Below are 27,265 nucleotides of genomic sequence, written 5' to 3'. Positions count from 1 at the left end.
TGACGGGGCCGCGCTCTTCCCTCGGCCCCCCATCATGTGACAGACACGGACAGCAAGATGGCGCCGTTCAGTGAGGTGAGTTAGTGAGGGAGAAGCCATGGACGGGTGGAGGGGGGTGTAGAGCGAGAACCCCAACAAGGGTCCCCTACAGAGTTATATAGGGGCCAAGGGAAGTGCTGCGTGGAGGTGGCTATAGGGGGCGCTGCTGTACGCGAGCCGAGATGGCCGCTGTAAGGTCGTGTAGGTGCCAAGCCTTGGGCAACGTAGGGCTAGCGTGGAGTGAGATGGGGCCAGGTGCGCTGTGGGGGAGCGTGTCCGCTACAGCGGCAGGTTGGGGGTGTTGTTTCATACAAGGGTCCGTGTGGGCTGTGAAGCTGAACACGAGAAGTGCAGCGGGGAGGTGAGCCTGTTACGGTGCAAGCTCCTGAAGGGGAGAGGGTCGCTTTGGCTCTCCTGCTGCACCGAGTCCTCTCCCTGACCCGTAGTTTGCTACTCACTTGGATTTTAATTCGGGTGAGCAGCTCGAGGTCAACCCCAAACTCTCTTGTAGGCTTGAACTCGACTTGCTTCCCCGGGCGAAAATCCGATATAGATATAGAAAACGGGGCAAGGACCTGTCAGTAGGAGAGGGCAGGGAAACCTTTATATGCAAACCAGAGGCGGAGGAACAGTTATTGGTCAGCATGGTGCCTTCACTGCTATTTGAACCGAAGGTAGTTAGCGAACCTGAGTAAAGAACACCCCTCTTTTTGCGGGGAAGACATAGCCGTGCTGAAGCCCTATATAAGCCAGTGAGAAAAGACATACTGTGGATTTTCAACAGATGGGAAAGCTGAGTCTTGGGAGCTGAGTGATTTAATACAGTGATACTTTGTTTTATACCAGGTGTCTGCACCTTCCAGGAGGAGTGGATTTTTTATGCTGTTAGTCACTTCACTAAACACACAAAATACACTTCTGTCTTCCATGGTGTCTTCAGTATAGTGTCCCAAAATACCATAGTGGGAGTCGAATAACAAAGTAGAAAGTGGAGAGAGAAAGAAATTAAGTAGTATAGCTAAGAATGAAATTATGTTTTCTATTTTAGCTGAGATGTGAAGTCAGATGAATATCAGAGGTGGAGAGAGAAATTAAATCTGCTCTAGCTGTCAGGAACTGTAAAGGAGAAGTCGTGCAACTAAATGAAAGAACAGGAGGTTTGTACTAACTGAAACAAATATAAAGAGCCAGGACCCATGAGGCAAATAGGGAAAAGTCCATGGAGGGCTTTAAAACAAAAAGTAGATCCTGAAATGAACAAAGAGCATGTGAAGATGTTTGAGAATAACACAGTCTGTTCCGTATGTGAGCAAGTGGGACCCTCCCTGGCATTCTGGAGTTTGAAGAGCTCAGATCTGGAGAGATCATAGAGAAGGGAATGGCATACAGTTGAGGCAAGAGGAGATAATGATAAAATAGCCCTCATTACACATCTACAGGTCAGTAGTTTTCAAATCACGCTGTAGCTGCATTAAAATAGCAGACATATGTAAATTAATATTTGGGATTTCAGCCTTCTCAAGGTGCTTTCACCATCAGAACTAGTTACTTTCCCATTTGGGTACGGTAGTTAGGTGTCATTGCTTTTGGTAGCTGGAGTTCTTAAATGTCCATCTTGGCCAATAACTGTTCCTCCGCCTCTGCTTTGCATATAAGGGTTTCCCTGCCCTCTCTTACTGATGGGTCCTTGCCCTGTTTTCTATATCTGGAAACAGACAGAAGTGGGCTGCTCAAAGCCAGTATTGGCCCTGCGTGAGGGAGAATTGTCACAGATTACTTGTCCTAACTATATTAAATTAATTTTCCTCCCATTGTTTCAAAACTGAAAAATAATTTGTTGGATTGGGGAAAAAATACATGTAGTTTGGCTTGGCTGTATAGCAACAATCAAAATATATTGGTTGCCAAAAATTAAATTAATATTTCAGTCCCTGTCAATATAAATTCCGAAAACCTCTGGAGAAAATTCAGACAAGGATTATTAAATTTATAATACTAAGAACAAAATTCTGCATAAACCCACTCTGAAAGGGAGGATTGTCAGTCATCATCATCATCATCACTCCCATAACCACATTGATCATTGGGGTGCCATCACTGATGAGCAATCAACCAATTGTCTCCACCCCTGATGATTGTGTGTCAGTGCTCAAGTCTCCGCAAAGTCCATTCCCGTCCACTCTTTTATGTTGTCAGTCCATCTCTTCTTCTGTCTACCTCTTCTTCTCTTCCCTCATACTGTCCCATGGAGGATGATCTTGGATAGGCCAGATGATTTTGCTACATGGCCATACCACTTCAGTTTGTGCTTCTTCACAGTTGTCAGGAGGTCTTCATATGACCCAGCACGTTGGGTGATGTCACAGACCTCTTCATTAGTGACGTGGTCGAAGTAGGATATGTCTAGGATTTATGGAAGTATCTCATCTCTACTACCTGTATTTTCTGTTCAAGTCTTGCTGTAAGGGTCCATGTCTCGCATGCATACAGAAAAATGGAGATGACCAGTGCGTGCAGCATTTTCAGTTTGGATTCCAGGGAGATGTTCTTGTTCCTCCAAATTGGCTTTAGCTTTGCCACTGTTGCTGTTTTTTTCTAAGTTCTTGCCAGAATTTCTGCCTTTGATCCTTCATCAGTGATGATTGCCCCCAGATACTTGAACTGTTTCACTGTCTCCAGCTCTTATCCATTGACAGTGATATGTGAGCTGATCCCATCACATTTGTTTGTCATCAGCTTGGTAGTATTTCGTTTGTGACCCAAGGTTTTGTCTTCTTACGGTGTTTTCCAAGGATACCCACTGCTGCTTCATTCATTACAGCGTTGAAATTGTTGGTCATTGATTGTCAGTACCAAATGTAATATATTATTGGATGGCTCAATTAAGATCACTTTCAGCCTGGTAACATGGTGACACTTATAAATACTAGATGAAAATCAGATGCAAAAACAGGATTGTAAATATAAATTTAGTGCATTGATTTTTTTGTTACCTAAAAGATTTAAATTAACACACGAGAAACAATCCAAGTGTCATAATGATACTTCACATATGGAATTTGATACAGAAAAGAAGAAGCTTCTTTCCCTTCCCTGCTTAAACTCATCAGAAACAATCTAGAGTTTCAACTCAGGTTATCTAATCCAATGTGTAATATATGGGAGTGAAAAGGTCAGCCCTTGGGCAGCTATTCCATAAGACAAATATGGAAATTAATACCATTAAAGAACTCAAGAGGAATATTAATAGATCAGTCTTGACTTATTTGCAGCCATTATAGCATATCCCATGCGGGAAGCCCATTTTAGGAAACTGTTAAAGAGGGAGAAACATGAATTAGAGGAAAAGGCACTTTAAAGGGCCTGATCTTCACCTGGTATAACAAAATGTTACTGATGTATCTAGGAGATAAGATTACCTTTATGGAAAAATGGGAGAAGGATCTAAAAACAGATATTCCTTTGGAACAGTAGAAATAGAAAAGCAAAAATCTCAACTACTTGATGTAACTACTAAGGAAAACTATTACAAAATATTTTTTTCCATGGTACCTCACTCCATTTAAGCTCAAGAAAATATATATGTAAAAGTCAAATGCTGGAAAGAATGTGAAGGAGTAGGAACCTTTCTGCATGAATGGTAGGAATGGCCTAAAATAATGGTATTTTGGAGGAAAATAGCATATAGAATTTTCAAAATAACTAAAGTTAGGCTACCCACAGAACCTATAGTGATTCTATTAGGTTACAGTCCAAAGGAGGCTATTGAGTCATGAAAGGCCCTATTGAGAACAGATTTGCTACTAGCAGCCAAATACATGATTGCTAGTTCCTGAAAAAGGACAGATCTCCTAACACTAGTGACATGGAGAAATAAAGTACTGGAAATCCTTTCACTGCCAAAAAATGACAGACAGCCTTATATAAGTAGATTTTATAATGTGTGGTTACCATGTTTGGAATCTGAACAGACTTAAACAAGAGAAAGATATTAGCCCAACACAAATGGGTCTTTTAAAGGTAACAACTGCAGGTTATGAATAAGATTTGTTAATGCTTGGATGAAAAAATCATGTATGTTGTTAATGACAAAATAATTTTTGTTTATTAATGGCACAGAAGAGACTGTACAGAAGAGACTGACTAGCTAAGGCTGTGAAATGGGAAGGGAAGGCTAGGAAAGGTTCCCTTTCAGCAATTGGGAAAGGGGCTGAGGGCAAAGTGTAGGGAGAGGATGAGCTGGATAGGAGCAAATACCTCACCTCAGAATTGTAATGATGTGTAAACCACTCCTTAAGTATCTAAATGTAAATTTACTCAGACTGACTTGGGAGAATATGTATGAACTGTATCTCTAGAACATTTTCTAAAGTGAAATAGAATACTGTGGCCAGTTTTCAGGTTGAGTCTGAGCTGTGCTTTTAGGGTACATGCAAGCTGTTCCTCTGTAACAAATGTGGCCCAGCAGTTCTTCTCTGTTAGAAACAAACAAACAACTTAATACAAAGGTACAGTGGACACTGTGTAGTCCCCTTGTAGACAGAAATATGTTATATTTGGTTCCTAGCTACCACTAGAATTGCCAAGATCAACCAAGTTCCAAAAAACAGTGGAATCTGTCCAGTTTAGACCCATATGACCGCTTCTTTTTCTTTGACTTTGATGTTTTCTCTGGTACTCGTATAATGTAAGCCTTATTGCTTATTTGAGAGAACAAACAGTGAGGTAAAGAAGGTGATGCAATAAGTAAAGCAGTCAGTCATAAAACTAATAGCAGATTAAAGGAGAGACACTGAGGCAAAGGTGAATAGATGTACATTAAGATAAGTGGACGTTTGCACAATAGTCTGGAGTATTTAATGTCTTGTTCTATCACAGAGGCTTTTTCCTCCAAAGTTTTGTGTTTTCTGCATTTGTTTAGAATCTTTTGCTAATATTTATAACTGAATAGAAAGTATCAGCTTTGGACAGAAATTCCAAGTTATTTAGTACTACTAAAGAACTCTAATTAGCCAGGGGAGAAGGGCCAGATGGGTTAAAATGCTGGAGAATTGCTATTTTAAAGGGACGCTATAGATTTGTCACATTTATGTCTGAATAATTTTACTTACCAAAATCAGAAATAACCCCTAAGATTACTATAACTTGAAAGATTTTTAGAGAAAGAAAATACTCTCTCTCCTCGGTTTGTTTATATTATATATATGACAGTGCTTTGTGTAGCATCAGTTTTCCCTTTTACACAGCAACACTAGAGAGAAAATATTTTAAAAAATAGGACAATGTGACCGTAAATCCACAGCAAATCAGAAGAAAGGAGATAGAGGCAAGGGGAAGACCTGAAATGACATTTAACTCTTTTTATTTTAATTGACCAGTTTTCAAGTTGACAGTGTCAGTTCCTTTTTTTAAAACACATGAGTAGCCATTCTACATCATTTTGCCTCTGATTTGTTTGTTTTGTGTTTCAGTTAATTTGTACCGTTTTGTTTTTTTTTATTTTTTTTATTTTTTTAATTGGTATGTTTTAAAAGATCAAATGTTGCTTATGGTAGAAACAGTATTGTCAGTTCTATGAATACAGTGATTACCGATGTAACATGCATATTTTCATCTCTTCTTTAATATTTATTTTATATAGCACCATGGCATGTGGGTGCATTAATTTCACTTCATTCTGTAACAAACTCATCACCAAGCTCTTCGGCCTTTAACTTACAGAGATGTCCAAGTACCCTTTCCAGTGCAGTTCTTGTGAGTGCTGCTCTTTAGTACTTGCATACACTCCTTGCAGAATATAAAGCATTCCCTCTATGCTTTCAGGAGAGAGGAAAAATCTGGCACTGCAATAGAAGTATTTAGTATTTGCATGTGAATAAAAGTACTGTGAGATTTGGCTATGGCATTGTAAGCTGAGTTTTCTGATTTTTCAAAGCAGTAGGAAATGCTAGTTGACTTATTTCCATGTTTTGATTTTATTTTTCTCATGACAGGAATCAAAGCTTTCAACTGAGCTTCAGAAAATAATGAGGAGGTGGCCTTGGGTATTCTAGTAGTCTCTTTAATTTTATTATTTTGTTTGTTTTTATAGGCATTGCAGTAGGATGAAAGTGAACTTTTACTAATGGACCAAGGACTCTATTGAAAATTTTGGAATCTGACAGTTGTAAAGATTCTGAAATCACAGGATGCCGCTGACTGGAACCATGTTAAACAAACCAGTGCTTTTGGAATCCCTGATTGTGTTCATCATTGTGTTGTGTGTGCACACAGTAGTTTGGGACCGGTATTCCTGGTGTGTTGTTGCTCTTGCTATTCAGGCTTTTTATGTCCAATTTAAATGGGACCGTCTACTCCGACTAGGTGGGGCTGTATTCCAGTTTCGGACGACAGCTAACAGTGGCCTACTACCAGCTAGTATGGTCATCCCACTCCTGGGGATTGTGATGAAGGAGAGATGCAAGGCTGCTGGCACTGTGTACTTTGAACGTTTTGGCATAGTTGTGGCCTCCACAGGCATGGTGCTAGCCCTCTTCCTATCTGTAATAGCAGTTGGCATCACAAGGCCTGTTCCAACTAACACCTGCATACTTTCAGGCATTGCTGGCAGTATAATCCTCTATACCATGAAGTATTCTTTAACTGTTTCTGAAGTGATAGAGGTTCTGGAAGTGCTGCTTATTTTTGTCTACCTCAGTATGATCTTGCTTTATCTGTTGCCTCGATGTTTTACTCCTGGGGAAGCATTACTTGTCCTTGGGGGTGTAAGTTTCATCCTCAAACAGCTCATTAAACTCTCACTGAACGTGATAGAGGGCAGAGGGGATCCTGTACACTTCGTCCTTCTAGTGGCAGTGGCTGGGGTGGTCCTTCTTGGGATTTTCTTCACTGCTCTCTTCTTCTTCATGGATTCAGGAACCTGGACATCCTCCATGTTTTTCCACATGATGACAGCAGTGCTGGGACTGGGGGTCCTCATGCCTTGGCTTTACCATCTGATTCAAAGGAATCCCTTGCTCTGGCTGCTCCAGTTTCTAGTTCAGACACAGACAAGAGTTTACCTCCTTGTGTACTGGACCCTGTTGGCTGCCTCTGCGTGCATGGTGGTTCTTTACCAGAATTCCAAGAGATCATCTGAATCTAAAAAGCACCAAGCTTCAACCATAACCAGAAAATACTTCCATTTCATCGTGGTGGCTACTTACATCCCTGGGCTAATTTATGACCACCAGCTTCTCTACATTGCTGCAGTGCTGTGTCTGGTAGTGTTTATCCTTTTAGAGTACATACGATACTTCAGGATCAAGCCATTTGGCCAAACACTCAGGCACTTGCTCACTCTCTTCTTGGATGAACGAGATAGTGGACCTCTGATCTTGACTCACATTTACCTACTTGTTGGGATGTCCCTTCCAGTGTGGTTGTTCCCCAGCCCTTGTGCTCCGAAAGGTACCCTGCCTGGGGGAGGAGCATTGGTTCCCTACTCTGGGGTACTGGCAGTAGGGGTGGGAGACACAATAGCCTCAATTTTTGGCAGTACAATAGGGGAAATCAAATGGCCTGGGACAAAGAAGACGTTTGAAGGGACAATGACTGCCATCTTTGCTCAGATCATTGCTGTGGCTCTTATTCTGATCTTTGATGGCAGAGTGAACCTGAACACCAGCTATGCCTGGATTTTGGGGTCCATCAGCTTAGTTTCCCTTTTGGAAGCCTACACTACCCAAATAGACAATCTGCTCTTACCTCTCTACCTCCAGATACTGCTCATGGCTTAGAGACATTGCCAGGAACAGAGACTTTCTTTCTAGCTAGGGGTGATAATGAGCCATGCATTCCTGTTGAGAGCCAGTTGAGCCAGTTTGGTACGAAATGCCATATTTGGAACAGCGGGTAGAACAGCTAATGACAAAAAGGAAATAGTTCTTCAACTCTTAATTTACAATAAAAGAAAAGGCTTCTGTTTGTTTGTTGTTTATTATTTAATAGCTAAAGCAGCACTAACTGTTGCATCCTCTCAGAGGAGTAACAGGAAACCATCCACGTGATACTGTGATTCGGATAGCTGGTGATGCTGAATTAGATATACAGTCACAGTGATTTTGTTTCCAGGTCTCTTCTGGATGCACTGAAGCAGAAGGGGTGAGAAAGATGAGTTCACTAGAAGGGAAAAGACGGGGTTATTACATTTTCCTGGTTTTGCTACCTTAGAAGTTTGAAATAGACACGGTTCACCAGATGTATGTTGTGGTGTTGTAGCCATATTGGTCCCAGGATGTTAGAGAGACAAGGTGAGTGAGGTAATATCATTTACTGGACCAACTTCTGTTGGTGAGAGAGACAAGCTTTCGAGCTACACAGAGCTATTCTTCTGGTGACCTCAACAAGAGCTCCTCGTAGCTCCAGAGCTTGTCTCTCTCACCAACAGAAGTTGGTCCAATAAATATTACCTCACCCACCTTGTCTCTCTGTTCACCAGCGCAGGCTCCTACAAAGCTTGTGCACTGTATTAGCTTGCCACTGGGTTAGGTCCTGGCATCTTGTGTTATTGCCCATGTGAATTCTGCCTCTTTCAATAAAAGCATGCTGTTGCAGTGAGGGTGTGCACCACCCGCAGGATAGCATCAAGTTGTATGAGGACTGCCACGTCATCTCTCGTTTCCTGTTACAAAATTAGAACACCTCTGCCAACTAGAGTGAAAACAGCACTAATGCTTATTCTGTTTAAAATAATTTCAAATACAGAGAATGTCAAGCTTAGTTTATTGGAGGAGCATGGATAGATAGGCTTGCAGAGTGAAAACAATAGCCATTGTGGCTAAAATTTTGATTTATTTGCCAGTTCTCTGGAACAGACCAAGTTCTACCTTTTTTCATGCTCTCGATCTCTTGAAATTACATTGAACAAAACTTGCTTTATATGTGATTTAAAAAAAAAAAGATACATTAAAAAATTAATCTCCATTAAAAAGTCTCATTTCCAGATACAATTTAAAGAGAGATTAGGTTGAAACTCATTTAAAATCCTTTCCTGTATTACTTGTAACACATTAGATTATTAAAACAAAGTATTTTAACAATCCAGTGTGCTTCTCTGCTACTCACACAGTTTGATTTACTTCTTGCATTTCTCTCAGCTTGAACAAAGAAAATCACTGGTCAGTTTCACAGCTGTTTATAGTAAGTAATGTTCTGGTTTTCATAAATGTACTAGTACAGGCTGCAGTGTGTTGGTTTGTAAATCATTAGGAGGGTTGACGGGGTACATTTAAATCTGGACAAATGGTTTTCATTAAAAATCATCCATGAAAGCATTTCTATTAAAATGTAAATTCAGGAGCAAAACTACCTGTTGCTGCCCCTTTAATTAGGATCATAACTCAGTACAATCGAAACAATTCACTGTCTATAGCCAAAACACTTTCCATTTCTGTATATTTAATCCTTTGAAACATTTCTACTTCTAGGAATCCTCTCTCATTAGCATGCAAAACTTCCATTAGGACCAGATTAAAATGATTTTTATCCTGCCTCTTCCACCCTCCCATGGAGTACCTGGTAGGGTATTTGCTTGCAAGAATTCTTGTCCAGGGAAGTTGATTCTGGTCCCTACTACAGCATCTTTGACATTTCTGCTGTGTAAAAGGGCCACAGCACTTCCCTGGGGCACAACCCCAGCCCTGGGGCAAACTAGGCATCTTAGCACCATCCTGTGCAGCCCCAAGTTTGGGACTGGGAGTGCATTGGTGTTAGCAGGACTGGCCAGAGAGCACTGTGTGCTCTGGTTATTCTCTGCGGTAGAGTCAGACCACCTCCAACCATTCTGGGATGCACTGGCCCCTGGAACAACCGAGAGAGTATCACATTTGCCCACCCTCCTCCAACCCTCTTGGCCTTCTCTTTCTGGGCCATTGCTCCTGAGACACACATTACAGAATCTGTCCTAGGACTTTAAGAACGGTCAGAAAATGACTGTGATTAACAGAGCAATAGGCTGTGAGGCACTGCTCCAAGGGAACAGTCCTCGAGAGATGGATGGTGCAAGAGTGAAAAAGCCTTAGCTACCGCCCATCTGGTGTTCTGTACTTGGTAACAGAGCATTCAAGTGAAGGTTGATATAACACTAAAGCAATAAAACAAAGCACCAGAACTGAAGGTTACTCTGTCCCCTGCTTATTGACATCAAAACAAGGTCTGAAAAAGGTAGGAAAGATCAGACTTTTGTTTCTAATAGAAGTCTTGGTGAATCTGAGCAAGATTACCACTGATATCCCTACCCAGCCTATTCATTCCTGCTACTGCAGTGATTTCAAATGCATCAAAAAATCCTGTTTGACCTACAGAACCTGTTTTAGCTGCTCAGTTTAAAACTGGCACTCTTGTTCCACAAGTCCCAGCCATTACTTAACCACCCAGCAGTTTTTACCATAAATAAACTCAATAATTTAATCTGTTTCTTCATTCCAACGGGTGTTTGAGACAAATATCAGAGGTAGGCATCATACTTAGAAAAAATAATGTAGCAATAATGCTTGGAGCCGTGTGTTGCAGAAATCTATTTCTAACCTGCTTTAATCTGATACAGAGCCTGAGACAACAGGATGTCTTGGGTCATTTAGTCCATTCCTCCTGCAACAATGCAAAATCATCTGCACTATTTTGTTTTCATCTTGTCTATGAACACCATTGAGAGTGTCTGTTCTGTTGGCAGATTATTCTATTCAAGTGACCTCTTAGAAACTATCTAAAGTTCTTCTGTGTATTTTCCCAAGTATATTAAATATCAGTACAGAGATGTATATATTTTGCATAGAGACCCCATATAGTCAGGTACAGCTGTCGCCCCTCTTTTTTTTTTTTTTTTTTTTTTTTTTTTTTAATGTAGATGGCTTTCACCAACTGGAAATGGTAATGCTAGTGCTATTTAAAATAAGCAAAACATCTAGTTTTCATTTAAGATAAAGGGTTAACATTAATTTCTATAGATGACTTTAAAACTTTTAAATCAAGTTGAAATGCTGAAGATACTGCTGGGCTCTATGCATTAATTTTAGCAATAAAACCTGTGATGTTAAGGGTTTAAACTGATCCAGAATATATGCTCTTGCAATTTCTCTGAACACAAAATTCACCCATGGAGACTAATTATTAATAAAATTTACTATTGCTACTCAATCTTTTTTCCTGTTTTTGTTATAATTGCATATATGTTTCTAGAGCTCCTGCTGCCTACATAATCCCATTTATAATGTTGCCACCACAGTTTTGTCCACATTTCAATCCTGCCTTCCGCTAGTCTGCACATTGCTTCTATTGTCTCAGTGTTTGATAGCTCAGCTTTAAAATATGAAACTGATATTACGCATTCAAAGGATAATAAATAGGAGGGAATATTGTTTAGAGGGTAGAGCATGACTCCAGGGGTTTTGTTCCCAAGTCTGCTGTGTGATCTGGGGTAAGTCACTTAAAGCTAAATAGTGAAGCCCTTGTACATGTTAGTGAGCACTTACTCAAGTAATTGGGACTGCTCCCATGAGTAAGGGCTCCACAATCAGACCTACTCCCGCTTTGTGCCTCAGTTTACCCATCTGTAAAACTAGGATAATACCTCCAAGGGGTGTTGTAAAGATTCATTATTTAGTATCTGTAAAGCATTCAGATCTGTGGTGGGAAAGTACTGGATAAGTGTGAAGTATTATTGTTCCCTGTCACAGTGAATTCAATAACTATGAACTAAATTACTTGAGCATCCCTGTAATAAGCTATGAAGTTGGCTTTTGTGGGTATGTCAATTATATAATGGTGACGTGAAAATTTATGAAGCATATTTCCAGTCTTATGTATGGATACTTCAGAGTAGCTGTTCTCTCTGTATATATTAAAAAAAAAACCATAACTGCATCCTTTGTTATAAAATATATTCCACCAGAACTGAGACTGTGAAGAAAAGTCCTCCCTCTCTCCATTTAGTAACTCTTATAGATTTGCTAAAAAAAAAATTAGTTTGACTATTCAGTGAAAGTACTAGAAGGGTACGTAGGAACATAAAATGGACTCTGTCACTTTGTTTAAATTAGTTTTATTTAGAATATTCAGATTGCTGTAATGCAGCCCATATATGATACTTCCTAGAAGGGTTACATTGTTATGTGCTCTTTGCTAGCATCTGTTCTGCATGCTGGGAGTTAAAGGCATAATCACTGTATGTCTTTACCCTTATGTATTGTGGTCTAACACTTTTTGGAGGTTTCAGGACTGTCATCTTCAAACAAGAGAAATGTGTTTGTGTTATTTTTATTCTTGATATTCCAGCTTCAATATGCATAAAAAGTTACTCAGTTCTCCTTGAAAATGTATGCAGTAAAGGTTTACAAGTCTAGGGATTGTCTTATCTCCGCACATACCACTCCCCAGTAACTCTTACTTAGCATTTTAAAAGGAAAAATAAGAAATGTAGGCTCCCTGCTTTGATCTGCCCATTCTAGACTTCTCTTTTAATCCATTGCAATTGCACTAGGGTAGGTTTTAACTTGTTTGTGGTACAACAAAACCCCTCTGCATAACCTCCAAAAGACTCTGTGAACATGAGGGTAATACAACAGAGATGGAATAAACATAATAGAAATTTTCTTGATTTGGGTTGTACAAGGGGAAAATACTGAGATTTTGAGTATCCTGAAAAGGAGGTGCCTCTCAGTGGGTCCCAAAGTTAAGGTACAATGGTCTCTTACTAGTCAGTTCATATGACTAAAGAGATTTACCTATCAAAAGTGGTTTTTAGGTGACTGTTCTCACTATGAGTAGTGTACACGTAGCACAGATGCTCTGAGTAAGGCCAGCGCTGGATGGGCATGGGTGAAGATTCTTCTGTCATGCACACAGGCTGAAGCTACTCCTTCTGCGCAGAGGACAAAATGAATATTGGGAAATGAAAGTGGGGGGTGAAGTTGTATCTGAAGAGAACAGCAGCAGGTGGCTGAGAAAGGTGATTGGAATCTACTCACTAATCAACCATTTGACTCCAATGGCCAACATTAGCTTCAGGTGTAGAGAGGTGGAAAAGGCAATTCAGGAGTTGGCTGAAGCCTGATAAGATAAGAGAAAACACTTAAGGAAAAACAGAATTCCCGAATCAGCCCCAGGTCTACCTGACACACAATCAGTTCTAACTTGGGTACCACTGATGCAGAAATGAACAGTTCTGATGGGAAGCCTTTAACAGGCACTTCCCCAGATCCAGTCCAGTATGTCCAATCTCTTGCTACACGAGGAAACTCTACAAAACTTTTAATGTCCCTAAGCAGAGATTCACATCTTGGTTTTCCACCTGCATTCATCACCTTTTACTGTAAGAAGTCATTACCTCTTTCCCCAGTGTGTTTAATTACTTTCTTCTAATCTAACTCTGTACCCAGAGGGTGCTTCAGACATAGGTTGCAAACTTCTGTAAGGAGAATGGGTTTTGTGATCAAAACACAGGACCAGAACCTGGGGTCTATTCCCAGCTGTGCTACAGATATCATGTATGACCCTAAGTCATTTAACCTGTCAGATGTATGCATTTTAATCCTTTCATCGGTATACTCGTTACAAAAGCTTCAGTTTATGCTAGGAGGATCATATTCTTCATTGTTTATGCTACTTTCTTAAAAGGGAATGTTCTCCCAGGCTGGCCTCCAGGAGATCCTTGCCTGTCATTCTGCAACTCTGTTACTGAGGGAAGACTTGCACAAAGAGACAGTCTCTGTATGTGGCAAGAATCAAGCTGATCCTGTTCTGTGACAGTAGGGAATTCCACAGTCACTACAGATATTAGTATTTATCCTCCCTCAAGGGGTGTTATGAGCTTAATGAATGGTTGTAAGGCTCTCTGCTGCACCTTTGCTGGAGGACCTTACAGCGCTGTTATAATATGGCTAGCAGAAAAACAATCCTTGGCTACAGAGGCCAGGGAAATTGTCCTGGGAGACTGCTATTGACACTGGAGTTCAAAGCTGCAGCTAGCACAGTTCTGAGCCACGTAGAGGGAACCTCATTGTGTGTATCACCCTGTAGGTGTCACACAAAAATGGGGTGATAAGAGCTGGGGTTGTTGGGTGAAAAAAAAGCTTAAATGGTTACATCTTTAAAAAGCCTCCAGTTTCCAGCAGTTTTTTGCTACTGAAGGATCTCTATATACCAGTTCTCTTTGCTCCAGCTGGTGTCTTTGGCCTCCATCAGATGGAAAGTGTACACATGGCGGGACCTCTCTGAGCTGTTCAACTCACTCTTGTGGACAACTTCTCCATGGATGAGAATGAGGCCACCTGTTTGAAATAAACACACACTTGTCTTTCCTTTGGAACATCTCTTTCCTCTGTGCCATACAAGAGGAGCTGTTGGTGTCTTTGAAAGGTTTGTCATGATAACGAGACAAAAGTCAAACTTGAGAAATACAGCCCATTGATTCCTATGATAAGAATTTGGGAAGACTCCAGAAATGTACTGTACTGTTGCTTTGGTTCTATGCAATCAATTTCTTTCATTGTGGACTCTTCACATAACCTTTTGGCAGCAGCTGGGGCATCAGGCCTGCACTAGCAATACATCATTGCATTCCCTCTGGGCCTGTGGTTTAAAACTGAACATGTGTCACTGGATCTATCTCTCTTGCATTTTCACTGGTTCTACAGATGAATCTTTACCTTTGCAGATGGGCACAGGAATAAACTGGCTATCTTGATAAGTCCGCTCAGAGCCGATGAACTGTGTGCATGGTATGGTTCCTGGCGGGGCTCGGACCATTCTACGTGTGATGCCATCTGCAATCCCACAGTAGACAAAACTTTTTTAAAAAAACTTAATGAATCATTTAACTGGGCAGTAAATAAACCTCTGTGTTAAGATTCAATTTTAGACTATTTAATTCATTAAATAATAAAAGCTTGATAAAGTTTAATAATCAAAGATTAATCAGCACAGTACAAAAAGGAAAGAGTTAATACTTTACCAGTCTTGAAATCATGCTTTTTGCAGAAAGCACATCTTTGCTCTGTTCCAAAGTATTAACTCACTCCTTATATTTCTACCCCGTTTCCCATGCACAAGAAACTCTCTAAATGCCTTTATTTCATGACAAACCCTACTTTTCCTTTCCTATGCATTTTGCACCTACTGTCCAAGGTTCTTGGGCACCTGCACCTAATTAGTTTAATAATCTTGCATCAATTAGAATAGTTGCTTATTACTTTAACAAAGCTCAGCATATTATTATTTTGTGCTTAATCTCTATATTTGCCAAGAATAAAAGCGTACACACAGCTTTTTATATATATTCTAGTACAGAGCTTTCTGGGAGGGCTTGTTCAGTTAGAAGAGCCTATGAAATGTATAATATCGACTAACTACTGTTAGCCACCAACACTTTTTGGTTAACCTCCGCAATCATAGGCGCTGCACTGACTGGAAAACTTAAACCTCTCATTACATTAGTGCTACCCTTATCTGCAAAAGCATGCAGTGCTTTCTGAGCAGAGTCCTCCACTTACGCAAAATGCATCTTTGGCATCATTCTCCTTTCTGTAACAGTACAGATGTTTAACTGCAGCCACAGAGCCATATGCTGAGTTTAGGCACAAATTGTGATTACAACAAAGTGCAAAGCTTTATGACTTCTCAGGGAAGAATGTCTTTTGCTTCATTTATTTATTTATTTATTTATTTATTAAGAGAGACCTGAGGATCGTACCTGTTTTAAGGCACATTAAAGTTTGAGATTAAATGGATAAACGGTGCCTCTGGAGCTAATTAGTTCCCATGCTAGACATATACAAAGTGTAAAATGTGCACCAATAGTTAGAACCCCATGGCAACTTCCATCTGTCGAGAAAGAGAGAATACACCAATTGTATTTTGATTTGGCCTAACCTATGTGTTGTCATAGTCCACTGGTTGCTCTCTGATCTCTTGGACGCTATCTAGTTCATTCTTGTTTTCAGAGTTTGCGTTCGTTTTGCATGTTTGCCGAATTTTAGACGAGTGTTGGAGGGCGAACGGGAGGCGGGTAAGTGCAAAGTTTTTATTCTTTCCTCCCCTTACACAGAGCAAGCTGGGGTAGCGATATTCTTAGTCTTGTTCCAGGACAACAGAAAAGGTTAATGGGTATATATCCTGAAGGGATCTGTGTTTAAAGCTGCGGGGTGGGTGATGGGGATGTCAATATAAATATAGTGCAGCATCAAAGGTTTATTGAAGAAATAAAAATGAACAAAGTGGTTTCACTGTGCTTATCCCTAACGTGAAGGAACCTGGAGAAACTGCTCCTTCCAGCCCAGGTCAGGGTGGAGAAGCATTTTCAAGGCTGCTGTAGGAAGCTCTGGAATGAAGTAAGGGTCTGTAGCACTGCAAAGAAGACAATCTTTGGAAGGATCAAAGAGTAGTTATGAAGGGCTCAAATCTTGTTGAACAAGGAAGAATCAGACTTGCTGAAGGAAGTTACTCAGTAATACTAAATTGAAAGGGTTTCAGGAACACCAGCAATGGATCCTAATATTGCAAGGTCTGGATTTAATAAGTAAAAATTAAATAAGATTGTAGGTACCACTATCTCTGTACTTTAAGCAGATTGTTTGGGTATAGTACAGCATTAAACTTGGGCATTTGGTGTCAGTCAGAAATAAGTCAAGTTTTGATTTCCAGGAATGTTTTTGGATTAAAATCACAAATCCTTGGTCTAGTGACCAGCAGCAAAGGAAATGAGTCATTTGAGCCAGCCTGCTAAAAGTGGGATTAGAAATTTGGCCCCTAAAAGTACAAAGGGAATGATGTTGCTTTAAACAAAGTTTCCCTAAAGTATGATGATGTCTCCACTAGCTGGATGCGACCATGTAACCACTGTGTGATTCAGAGGACACAGTACAATCTGTGCTACTTTTCACCTGTAACCAGGAGACAAGGGTGCATTTCAGTGTATGGCAGAATAATATGAATCTTACTGGTGTGAGAGCCAGGGATGAACCATAGACAGCCGTTCTCCTGTGTGGCGTTCTCCAGAGCTATCCAGAGGCCCAGAACCCTGCCCAGCGGCTCTGTGTACAGAAATGTGGCATCCTGGTGTGGTCTCACTGAAACCAACAGACACCTGGTTACCTTACATTTTAAAGACTGTTGAATTAAGAGTAATGGAAAGTCTATGGGGTTTTTCTGCCTTTCCTTTCTCTGCCCTCTTGTGACTGCAGTATGAATCCTCTTAAAAGTGACAGCAGAGTGTATGCATGCTCTTGACAGCACTGGTTTCCATTTCAGCCAAGTCACAGGGATGCAGAAGTTCACTGGCTGTGTGCATGCTACTACCACCAGCCTCCACAGACAGACAGACAAACACCACCCCCTGGAAAATCTCACCTCTGTAGAGGTGGGGGTGGGTGAGTATATCTACTGATAGTGTGTGCGGAGAGACTGATACTGTCCCTTCCCAATAAGTTCTCAGCTCATGTCACATTTATTCTATGGGGAGTACAGCAAGGATAACTTATTCCAAGTCACATTTGAGGCGTATGGGAATAACTTTTGGTTTACAGCAATCCCTGAAAGACAAGGAAATTTGACATACAGTTAGGAAATTCCCCCAATCACTTGTTCTTTCCCATCTCCCTGACATCTTACTACTTTGGGAATCTCAAGCGTGTTGCGAGAATCGGCCCCCGCTGCAATCATAACACATGGGACTGGGTCACCATTCAGCCTAGTGTGGATATAAATTAGCTCTTTGCCTGCCCATACAGAAATAGAAAGGAATCCTGGGTGATATTTTCACACCCCATTCCCAGTAATTTCTAACAGGAACTGGGCATCCAAACTTTTAGGCAGCTTTGAAAAATCTCACTGAGTGACCAGTTTGTGCCATGGCCACCTCTCCTGTTACTTGAATTCCCTTCCTCCAAACCTTGCTATTGGTACATAATATCTGCAGCCTAGTACAGACATAGTATGAATTTTTACCTTCACCACCAATGCCAGGTTGCTGGAAGAGGAAAAATAGAAAGAAGAAGAGAATGTTAAATTGGAAAATATTAAAATGGCTTCTTTCATGAGTAAATAGGAGATTGGAGTTACTGTACCTTAAAGATATACATACTCTGGACAACCACTGGTTTCTCAAGGGCCAGTTTTCTTCCCAACTCCTGTGGAACATCCCAGAGTTATAACACTTCAGTTCTCTGGTCAGAATTTAGCAAATGCTTTCTGGGAATTTTTATAAATCCTTTAATGAGGAGAGGGCTCATCCTTCTGAGCATACAGTTTTGAAACTAAACGATTACATAGTTGAGTTCTTTCAAGTGACTTAAGCTACTGCTCACCTGCACTTTGGAGGAGTGAGTGATTTGCTTGAAGATGGGATCATAAGCATGCAAAGCTGAGGGAAAGAAGTTGTCACTTAGTGAAAATTCTATAACTCCTTTCCAGAAGGGCCTCCTTAAACTCTGAGGAAACACAATTATGGGTATTACATTCTGAAGGGGAAGACTGCAATCTGTCAGGCTCAAACTGCATCCCTTTCAGGAATCAGTTTAGTGTGCACAGTGCCCATCATCATGTCTGCCTGTTCCTTTTGCGAAAAGGTCTGGGTTAGACAAATTCCTTTTGTTTCAAACTTTTTTTATGGATTGTAAATTAGGCAAAATATTTAATCAGATGGAGATAACACACAAATGCTGTTGTCATTTGCAAATCATATAATTAATTTCTTTAGAGGACAAAGATATCGGTCTTCTTTACGACAAACTGCAGCTATATGAAAATAATGGTCTATGACCAAAAAATAGCTTGGAAGAGATTTCCGGGGTATGTTCTGGAGGAAAACCAAATAGATTATACAGCGTTGCAGATACTAAGAGCTTAGATCTTAGGATGGGGAGCATTATACACAGCCCTAAGATAGCTAAATACTACTAAGGGGTTGCACAATTTGTTGCGTCTATAGGCTGAACTCAATGCATGGTCCAGGCATCTTCCTTGCAAGTTCCTTGTGTGATGCTCTCCCGTCCCCTTCTATTTCAGGCCTTCCCTGCAATGGCCCTCCAGTTTCCCTCTTGCCAGGGTTTCTGAGTGGCCTCCATTTACCTCCTCCTCCCATACCAGGGTCCTCCATTCTCCCAACATGCAGGGCCGGCCCCAGCGCGCCAAGCGCTTGCTTGGGGCGGCATGGCACAGGGGGGCGCTCTGCCGGTCGCCGGGAGGGCGGCAGGCGGCTCCAGTGGATCTCCCGCAGGCGTCCCTGTGGAGGGTCTGCTGGTCCCGGGGCTCCGGTGGAGCATCCGCAGGCACGCCTGTGGGAGGTCCACCGGAGCTGTGGGACAAGCGGACCCTCCACAGGGACGCCTGTGGGAGGTCCACCGGAGCTGCGGGACCGGCGAGCAGCAGAGCGCCCCCCGCGGTGTGCCGCTGTGCTTGGGGCAGTGAAATGGCTAGAGCCGGCTCTGCCCGCATGCCATCAGTTATTTTTGCAACACCATTCCCACTTATACCATGCCAGTGGCTCTGGGCTTGCCATCCACACCAGGGTCCCCCAATCTCCCACACGAGGGGTTGTATGCCCCCCATTCCTCCTCCCACCCATGGCGGGGGCTGTGAGCCTTCTATCTCCCCTTCCTTTCCTACGAGGATCCCCCAATTTTCCCTCCAGCAGGGGTTCTGTGAGCCCTCTACACCAGATCCCCCATTATTCCTCCCATGCCAGGCACTGTGTTCTTGCCCCCTTTTCCCTCCACGCATTATTATTTGTCTGGAGGAGAAGTCTGTCAGGTTGCCAGCATGTTGAACTATAGGGAGAATGGGTACAGTGACAGATGAAACAGACTTGTTATAGCAGAAGGCATTAGTGGGTGCCAACAATCCATTGTTTGATCTTTAGACAATACCAGAAGTGCTTGAAGTTGTAATTATGCTAAAGAGATGGCAGAGGCTCCATGTATGCATTTTCCCCTGGAAAGTTTGGAATTGATCAGTTGTTGCATTCAAAAGTTGTCACATTCCAGATAGACAGAAATGCCATAAAGGTGAGCATTGAGCCTCTAAAGCTCAGTCAATTATCTGAACATGTCCTTCAGAGTACTACAGTTCTTAGAATTTGAATACAGCATGATGAGAAACTTCTATAGAGATGAAACATGGGGCATCAAATTTTTATCAAATGTAAAATTAAGAACTGGGAGCACAAATTCAGTGTTCTTTGAATGCCTTAACTTGCCCTAGAGTTTTTTAACTTGGAAGCAAATGCTTTGGATTCAGGATCACTCTTAAAGAGGATAAAATTTGCTGTTCAGTCAGTTTACTCAACCCAGAAGAGATTGCTACAGAGCAAGAAAGTGACTACACAGAAAATAACTGGATAAATTGCAGAAGAATAGGTCAAAATGAATCCTCCTCTTGGAATTGCAGTTAGGCCTGAGTGAGGAGGATGCTATCTGTGTTTTCCGTTTCCTCTTGAAGGAGCACTTGCAGTACAGCAGAGGACAAAGAGAGGGTGGGAAGAGTTGTGTTTTTTTTTTTTTTCTTTTTTCTCTGGGATATTGTTTTCCCTATAGATACTGCAGGACTGTGAGATCAGATACTGGATTTTCAAGTTTTAATGGAGAAAGATCTAGGCAAGTTTCCTGCATTTGTGAGATAAAAATGCTGAACCCTGTTATGTTTTCTCTAGGTATTGTTTGAAAACAAAAGGGATACAGCTAGTTCTTTAGCAGCTGGAAGAGGGGAAATAGGACACATTGGAAACCTGTAAGATTGAGAAGCTGCTGGCGATGTCACAGTGAAGAATCCCAGCTTGTTGAGCGCTAGCAGTGTGCTCAGAACAGAGAAGATAATCTGTCTTAAGGATCTTAACAATCTAGACAGGACACAGACAGTACAGTTCAAACAATCTGTTGCATAAGAGAGACACAAGTTTGAACTTCAGCCAATATAGGTCAATGATTCTTTTAAAAAACTATAAAAGCCTTGTGGAACAAGTGGCTTTTGAAAAGAGATTTAAATGGGAAATGAGAAGCCTTTTGGCAAAGGACAGGGAGGTTTCCTAGCATGGGGTAACACAGAAGGGAGCACAAATACGAGAGTGGAAGGATTCAAAGGAGGCACAGGAAGAAGCAAACTGATATGTGGGCAGGATGAAGCTGGGCAGAGACTTAGAGTTAAACCTGAGAAACTTGAACCTGATGCTGGTGAGGGAAAGAGACAGAGCAAGGTTGCAAAGAAGGGATTTGTGTGGCCACAATGGGAAGAGAGGAGGATTTTTGCAATAATGTTCAGTGGACAGGGGCATGGCAAAATCAATAGAACAGAGAGGAGGAGGCTGTAGTCAAGGCAAGATAATTTAAATCTATGTGTCTTGTTTTAATACAACAGGCAGAGTCCATGTTTAGCTAAAACATTAACTCGGGAGAGCAGTTTCTTTGTAATGTGCTGGCATTATTCGCAGTAGCCAAGTCTGAAGGAATGCTTAGTTCTGGAAAATACACCCCATATTTTCTCTCCAAAAGCATCACAGCTCATACATACCATGGCCAATCTTGTTTATAGATTTCTCCTTTGGAACAGAAAAGTCACCTAAGAAACAAAGTGCTGAATTAACGAGGATGCAATAAAACAAAGAGTAAACAATAGCACCTAGAACTCCCCTCTCTCCCAAGTAGTCATTCAGCCACCTTATCCCTTTAAGAAAGTTCCTGGCTCACTAGCAGATTGCTTATATTTCTTCCCATCCACCCCAAGCCCATTACAGACGATGGTAGGTAACTTTTACCTTTTTCATCAAAAACTCCTTTCTCAAAGAAGAATCGGATCTTGTCTCCACTGGTTAGAAAATAATCTGCACTGCCCTGTTGGAGACAAGAAGGACCCAGCAATGGTAATAACCTAGAGAGTATATCTCGGTGAACACTTCCAGCAAGGAGCTAGTACTTTCCTGCTCTTCTCCCCATCAAGAGAGCAGGAAGAATAAAATAGAATAAAGACATCAGTAGTTCACACAGAGGCTTTTGACTGTGCTAAACTTCTTGGGCTCTAGCTTGCCCTTTGCAGACACCCCATATAGGGTGAACAGCAGGGTTTTGGTTTGTGAGAAGTGTTGATTTGACAGCCCTGGAGACTGAGATATTCTTTATCCATGGAACCAATATAGTATAGGTAGTAACAATAGAGGCTCTCACACATTCAGCCCTTTTCTGCAGGGACTCTTCACGTTTAGCCTCTGTGACCCATTCCTCGCTTGGCTTTTCCTGAGATCACCAACAAAATGTTGCCCAAGGCAGTATAGAGAGTGCTCTTCAGAGGCAAGATTGCACTTCAGCAGTACATAGCTCTCAGCCTCCTGCTCAGACATGCCTCCTTGCAAGAACAAAACCCTTTTTCCTGAACTGCCTAGTGTTACAAACTAGCCCTTTGCTAACCACTTCAGGAGTAATTTGTGATTTAGATTGCCCCTTCTCGCCTCTGTCTAAAGCACCTATCTGTACCTGTGCCTTGAGCTGTTCCTCTTCGCTGGTGGAGAACTCTGTACGGCAGTGGGGTGGCACATCCATCTTGGCTATAATCTTGTGTATTTGCTCCCTCATGGCATCACATTCTTCTGTGGTGAAAAACTCTTCCAAAACAAGGAAACCATCTTCATGGAACTAGAAGAGAGCACTAGAGTTCAGATGGGGACAGAGTGGCTGGCATTCTATGGTACACTTAAGAGACAGCAGTTATATTCAATAAAGGTGCACCTCCTGGCTGTCAGTCTTCTTCAGTTTGGTGTAATGCACCTTTTCTCGGGCTCTACATCCAGATGCTAGATCAGACTTACATCCGTGGAGATCTTCTCTGCTAGTGGAAATGCAGTAAAGCAAAGTGCATTTTTCATAAACTGTACTTTGTATCATGGACCTCTTTTAACGTGCATCTAATAATCCGCATTATTGCCTGACCCTCCAATCCCACACCAACCAGCCTTTCTCATTATACAAGTTTGTTACGGATTCATTTTAATAATTTCCTTAATGAGTAATGTTTGTATTCTCACTTTTTTAAAAAGGGAAATTTCTACTGGAAAAAAAAATTCAGTAAGAGATTAACAGGCTGTGGTTAGGGAGAAAGAGATTACAATTCCTACGTGCAGCAGGCTCTAGGAGCCAAATGAAATATGCATTTGTTACTGTCCTCATGGCTTAAAATTCTCTTCCCCAAAGGAGGACATTAAGTAACTGCTAAATACAAACTTTACCAAAATTAACAATGCAATTTTGTTCTGTTTCTGGATTAGAAAAGATTATTGAGAGGTTGGAAAAAGTACTTGTTCTAAACTTAACTGAGAATGTGTGCTGATTTCTCAGGGGTGATTGATCAATCCCTTATGAAAATTAAATTAGCTCTCTGGACATTGCAGACTTGAACCGTTGCCCCTTTATAAAAAAAAAAGTGCTCAGATAATACAGTATACAAAATAGAGTAGACTATAACGTGTTCCCAAAGCAAATTTTGCTAAACACAAGTACTGGTTAACTGGACAGGAATGTGGGTTAGTGAGATCTGTTCCTTTCTCACAAGTACAGCACTATCAGCCTGTATCTCACACAGGGCCGGCTTTAGGATTTATGGTGCCCTAGGTGAGATTATTAAACTGGTGCCCCTGTACCTGATCTGCTCTTAGCAACACAAACATAAGCTTACAGTATTGGAAAACTTGCCACATTCACGTTATTAAAACCAGTTTAACTTAATTAAGCACACTGTAATGCTGATGGACTAGCACTAAAGAAGCAGCACTATAGAAAAAATTCTGATGACAGAATGATGCAAATTTTTTTTAATTTATCAAAATTTTATTGGAAATTTATATGAAGAGGTATTGAAACAAAGATTTGTTTTTAATTAAAAGCAATCTTTCTGGCTTTTTTGGCTGCAAAATCAGTAATAATGTCATCGTATGACAAAGACAAAGTCGTGTCTTGTTCGATTGCAAGAATAGCAAGACCAGTTAAGCGTTCCTGACTCATTGTAGAGCGGAGATAGTTTTTAATGAGCTTTAGTTTTGAGAAACTCCATTCTCCTGACGCTACTGTTAAAGGAATTGTCAGTAGAATACGAGTGGCAATGTACGCATTAGGATATATGTCAACAAGTTTGCGGGTATGAATAAACTGTACAATGTCCATCACCGATTTTGCATGTGGCAACATTGATGACAGTGTACTCAATTCTTCGTACAGTTCAAGTCCATTTAAATCAAAACTATCACCGTGCTTCAGGAGGCTCTCTAGCTTCTTGCACTTTGTCATTAGTTGCTCTTGTTTTCCTATTTCGTTGAATTTAGTTATGTCATACAAAAATCCAAACTGTTCATGGTGTACTTGCAAGGTATTAAACCTTTCATCAACAGCAGATACTGCTTTATCCATCACAACATTAAAAAATTCAACCTCAAATTTCTTTTCTGGATCGTCTATGGGCATGATCTGCTGTACAGATTCTTCACAAAGAAGTGTCCCTGGCCTTTTTAACTCATATTAACTATGTATTTACTTTATGAAAGTTGGAGAAAACATTGTGAAAACGTAAAACATTGGCTGCCCAACTTCTGGGCTGGCAAAAGTTATACTGACTCACAGGGAAAAAAAAAAGCAGGAGAATCTTAGTACAACATATGGTCACTCTATACCAGGGGTCGGGTCGGCAACCTTTCAGAAGTGGTGTGCCAAGTTCACTGTAATTTAAGGTTTCTCGTGCCAGTAATACATTTTAATGTTTGTAGAAGGTTTCTCTCTCTGTCTATATTATATAAATAAACTATTGTTATTACCTGAGGTCTTGGCCACCGGTCCTGCTCAGGCCACTGCCAGCTGAGTAAATGAAACCCCAAACCGGCAGCGGGCTGGTGGCTGGAACCCTAGACAAGGATCCCAGGCCCTGCTCAGCCCGCTGCTGGTCTGGGGTTCTGACCACCAACTCCTGCCAGCCAGGATCCCGGCCGCCAATCCCCCCTCAGCCCGCTACCAGCCTGGGTTTCTGCTCACCCAGGCTGGCAGGAGGCAGAGTGGGGCTGGCGGCTGAGCTCCTGACTGGCAAGGGGCCAGCAGCCGGAACCCTGGAGTAGCAGTAGGCTGAGTGCTGCTGGCACCCCAGACTGGCAGCAGACTGAGCCGCTCAACCCCCCATCGGCCCTGCTCAGCCCGCCACCAGCCCACTCAGCCCACTGCCGGCTGAGTGAATGGAACCCCAGGCTGACAGCAGGTTGAGTGGTTCAGCTGGCCTGCTCAGCCCACTGCCAGCCTGGGGTTCCTTGGGGATCCCCAGGCCAGCAGCAGGTGCTGAGTGGGGCCGATGGCTGGTATCCCAGCTGGCAATAGGGCAGCAGCCGGAACCCCAGAGCAGTGATGGGCTGAGCCGCTCAGCCTGCTGCTGCATACCATCAAAAATCAGCTCACCTGCCACCTTTGACACGTGTGCCATAGGTTGCCGACCCCTGCTCTATACACTAGTAAGGAGATGAGCATATTACAGTTGTTGGAGGGCTCTTATCAGGCGTAACAGGCTATAGGAAAGTCAGTCAACATTTTTTGTTTCTCTGATGAAAACTGGCCCATTCCCTGCCTCAAACCAAACCTGTCACTAATAATTGTCAACAACTTAATTTTCTGTTTTTGGCTAAGATATTGATTTTTTTTAAATAATATTGAAATTGGATTCAGGATTGTTAGCAAGAATTTTTGGCAAACAAAGTTGTTAAATGACAATCTAAATGGCAACACAGTACTGCTTTCATGCTTGGCTCATCCCCCAGCCCGCTGGTCCAACAGCTGCAGTAGAGGAGGAGATAGGTGGAAAACTGCAGGACCCCAAAATCCACCTCTTGGGGTGCAGAGTGGCAACAGCAGCAGCAAACCCTCAGGTCCAATCACACGCCAGTGGGCACCACCACCAGCCTTCTGGACCATGGTGAAGTTAGCACAGCATCTGATCTCAGGGACAGGGCACCCATGGAGCCACAGCAGCTCATCCTGCCCTATGCAGCTCCCCCCGGATGAGATGGATAGCTGGCAGCTGCCAGCCCGGGGGAGAGGCGCTCCCCAGCTAGGGTGGCCAGATCCAGATGTTCTGATTTTATAGGGCCAGTCCCGATATTTGGGACTTTGTCTTATATAGGCACCAATTACCCCCACCTAGAGTGACCAGACAGAAAGTGTGTAAAATCAGGACAGGGATGGGGGTGGGGTGGGGGGGTAAAAGGAGCCTATATAAGAAAAAGACCCCAAAATTGGGACTGTCCCTATAAAATAGGGATGTCTGCTCACCCTACCCCAATCCCGATTTGTCACACATCTGGCTAACCCCATCCACACCCTGTGTGACATTCCAATTCTGGCTGCCTGCCCAGGAAGTGAGTTACTTTCACTTTCATTCCTCAGCAAGCAGCCAGCCTCCTCCCCCCCACCTACCCCCAGCACCTCACCCAACCCAGCCCTGACGGAGGGGCGGGAGGAGAGAGAGAGGGGTGCTCCTGGGGAGGAGGGAGAAAGGAGGGGGTGCTCCATGGGGCGGGGGGAGAAAAATGGATGTTATGGGGGACAACAAAGGATACTGGTTCCAGAGCCACAGCCTCACCTGACCTCAGCCAGGGGGAAAGAGTCACACTCACAGGTGAGCTCCTTTCCCACCCCCTCCCCTTCCCAGAGACCCCAGCAGCCAATCCCCTCCCTCAGACTGTGCTGCATTCGGCTCTCTCTAGGACCCAGCAGCCCTGCTTCTACACTGTCTGGGCTGCCTGGAGAGTGGTGCCCCCAGGCAGTGTGAGGCCCTAGCCGTTGCCTATTCTGCCTATGCCTAAGGACGGCCCTGTCACACACACACTCAAGTCGCTGGATACAGTAGTTCATTGCTCTCCTCCCTTACCTGTTGGATCTGTTCTTCGGTTACAAATGCCATTGCAGATTCAGCCTCACAGTGATTATGTCAGTAAACTGTAATTCCCCTGCACAGCTAACTCCTCCTCTTCACGTGACCCTTTCAACACCATGTGATCAAGAATGAACATGGGAATCAGACTGCTATCCAAGCAATCAGGAATTTCCCTCCCTTCTTCCCCCTCTCTCTTGTTTAGATTCAGTTCTTTGCCCAGATCTGCTCCTTTAATTGAAATCAATATTTGCTGAGGTGACATAGCCATGTTGGTCCCAGGATATGAGAGATAAGGTTGGTGAAGTAATATCTTTTA

General features: G+C 42.3%; 2 protein-coding genes across 6 annotated transcripts; one reads left to right on the top strand and one right to left on the bottom strand.

Moving 5' to 3' along the window:
• Positions 1–25: 25 nt before the first annotated feature.
• DOLK (dolichol kinase) lies at positions 26–11,214 on the top strand. Of its 3 annotated transcripts, XM_030535725.1 has the most exons (3): positions 52–75; positions 1,088–1,196; positions 6,131–11,214. In XM_030535725.1, exon 3 carries the CDS (start codon positions 6,228–6,230, stop codon positions 7,815–7,817), a length of 1,590 nt encoding a protein of 529 aa, XP_030391585.1. In that variant the 5' UTR covers positions 52–75; positions 1,088–1,196; positions 6,131–6,227; the 3' UTR covers positions 7,818–11,214. The 3 variants fall into 3 exon arrangements, with proteins under 3 accessions (XP_030391584.1, XP_030391585.1, XP_030391586.1); XM_030535724.1 differs by lacking the exon at positions 1,088–1,196 and having other exon boundaries at positions 26–75; XM_030535726.1 differs by lacking the exons at positions 52–75; positions 1,088–1,196 and adding an exon at positions 1,206–1,478.
• PHYHD1 (phytanoyl-CoA dioxygenase domain containing 1) lies at positions 8,111–27,065 on the bottom strand. Of its 3 annotated transcripts, none has more exons than XM_030535742.1 (12): positions 26,944–27,065; positions 22,530–22,688; positions 21,818–21,893; positions 21,574–21,621; positions 18,378–18,433; positions 18,138–18,200; positions 18,019–18,040; positions 17,013–17,141; positions 14,724–14,840; positions 14,219–14,345; positions 13,044–13,125; positions 8,111–8,199 (listed from the first exon to the last, which is right to left on the bottom strand). In XM_030535742.1, the coding sequence occupies exons 1-11, from the start codon at positions 26,974–26,976 to the stop codon at positions 13,080–13,082; spliced, it is 876 nt and encodes a 291-aa protein (XP_030391602.1). In that variant the 5' UTR covers positions 26,977–27,065; the 3' UTR covers positions 8,111–8,199; positions 13,044–13,079. The 3 variants fall into 3 exon arrangements, with proteins under 3 accessions (XP_030391602.1, XP_030391601.1, XP_030391600.1); XM_030535741.1 differs by lacking the exon at positions 8,111–8,199 and adding an exon at positions 12,103–12,937; XM_030535740.1 differs by lacking the exon at positions 8,111–8,199 and having other exon boundaries at positions 12,103–13,125; positions 26,944–27,064.
• Positions 27,066–27,265: the final 200 nt, after the last annotated feature.

The sequence above is a fragment of the Gopherus evgoodei genome, chromosome 16, assembly GCF_007399415.2.
Source record: "Gopherus evgoodei ecotype Sinaloan lineage chromosome 16, rGopEvg1_v1.p, whole genome shotgun sequence".
Taxonomy (NCBI): Eukaryota; Metazoa; Chordata; order Testudines; family Testudinidae; genus Gopherus; species Gopherus evgoodei.
This window is presented reverse-complemented; position numbering and strand designations above follow the sequence as displayed.

Coding starts and splice junctions, on each gene's coding strand:
- PHYHD1 (XM_030535742.1), bottom strand. CDS start 26,976: ATGGCATTTGTAACCGAAGAACAGATCCAACAG. Junction 21,622..21,817: donor AGGAGTTTTTGATGAAAAAG/GTAAAAGTTACC, acceptor TTTGTTTCTTAG/GTGACTTTTCTGTTCCAAAG. Junction 17,142..18,018: donor ACCTGGCATTGGTGGTGAAG/GTAAAAATTCAT, acceptor TGTTGGTTTCAG/TGAGACCACACCAGGATGCC.
- DOLK (XM_030535724.1), top strand. CDS start 6,228: ATGCCGCTGACTGGAACCATGTTAAACAAACCAGTGCTTTTGGAATCC.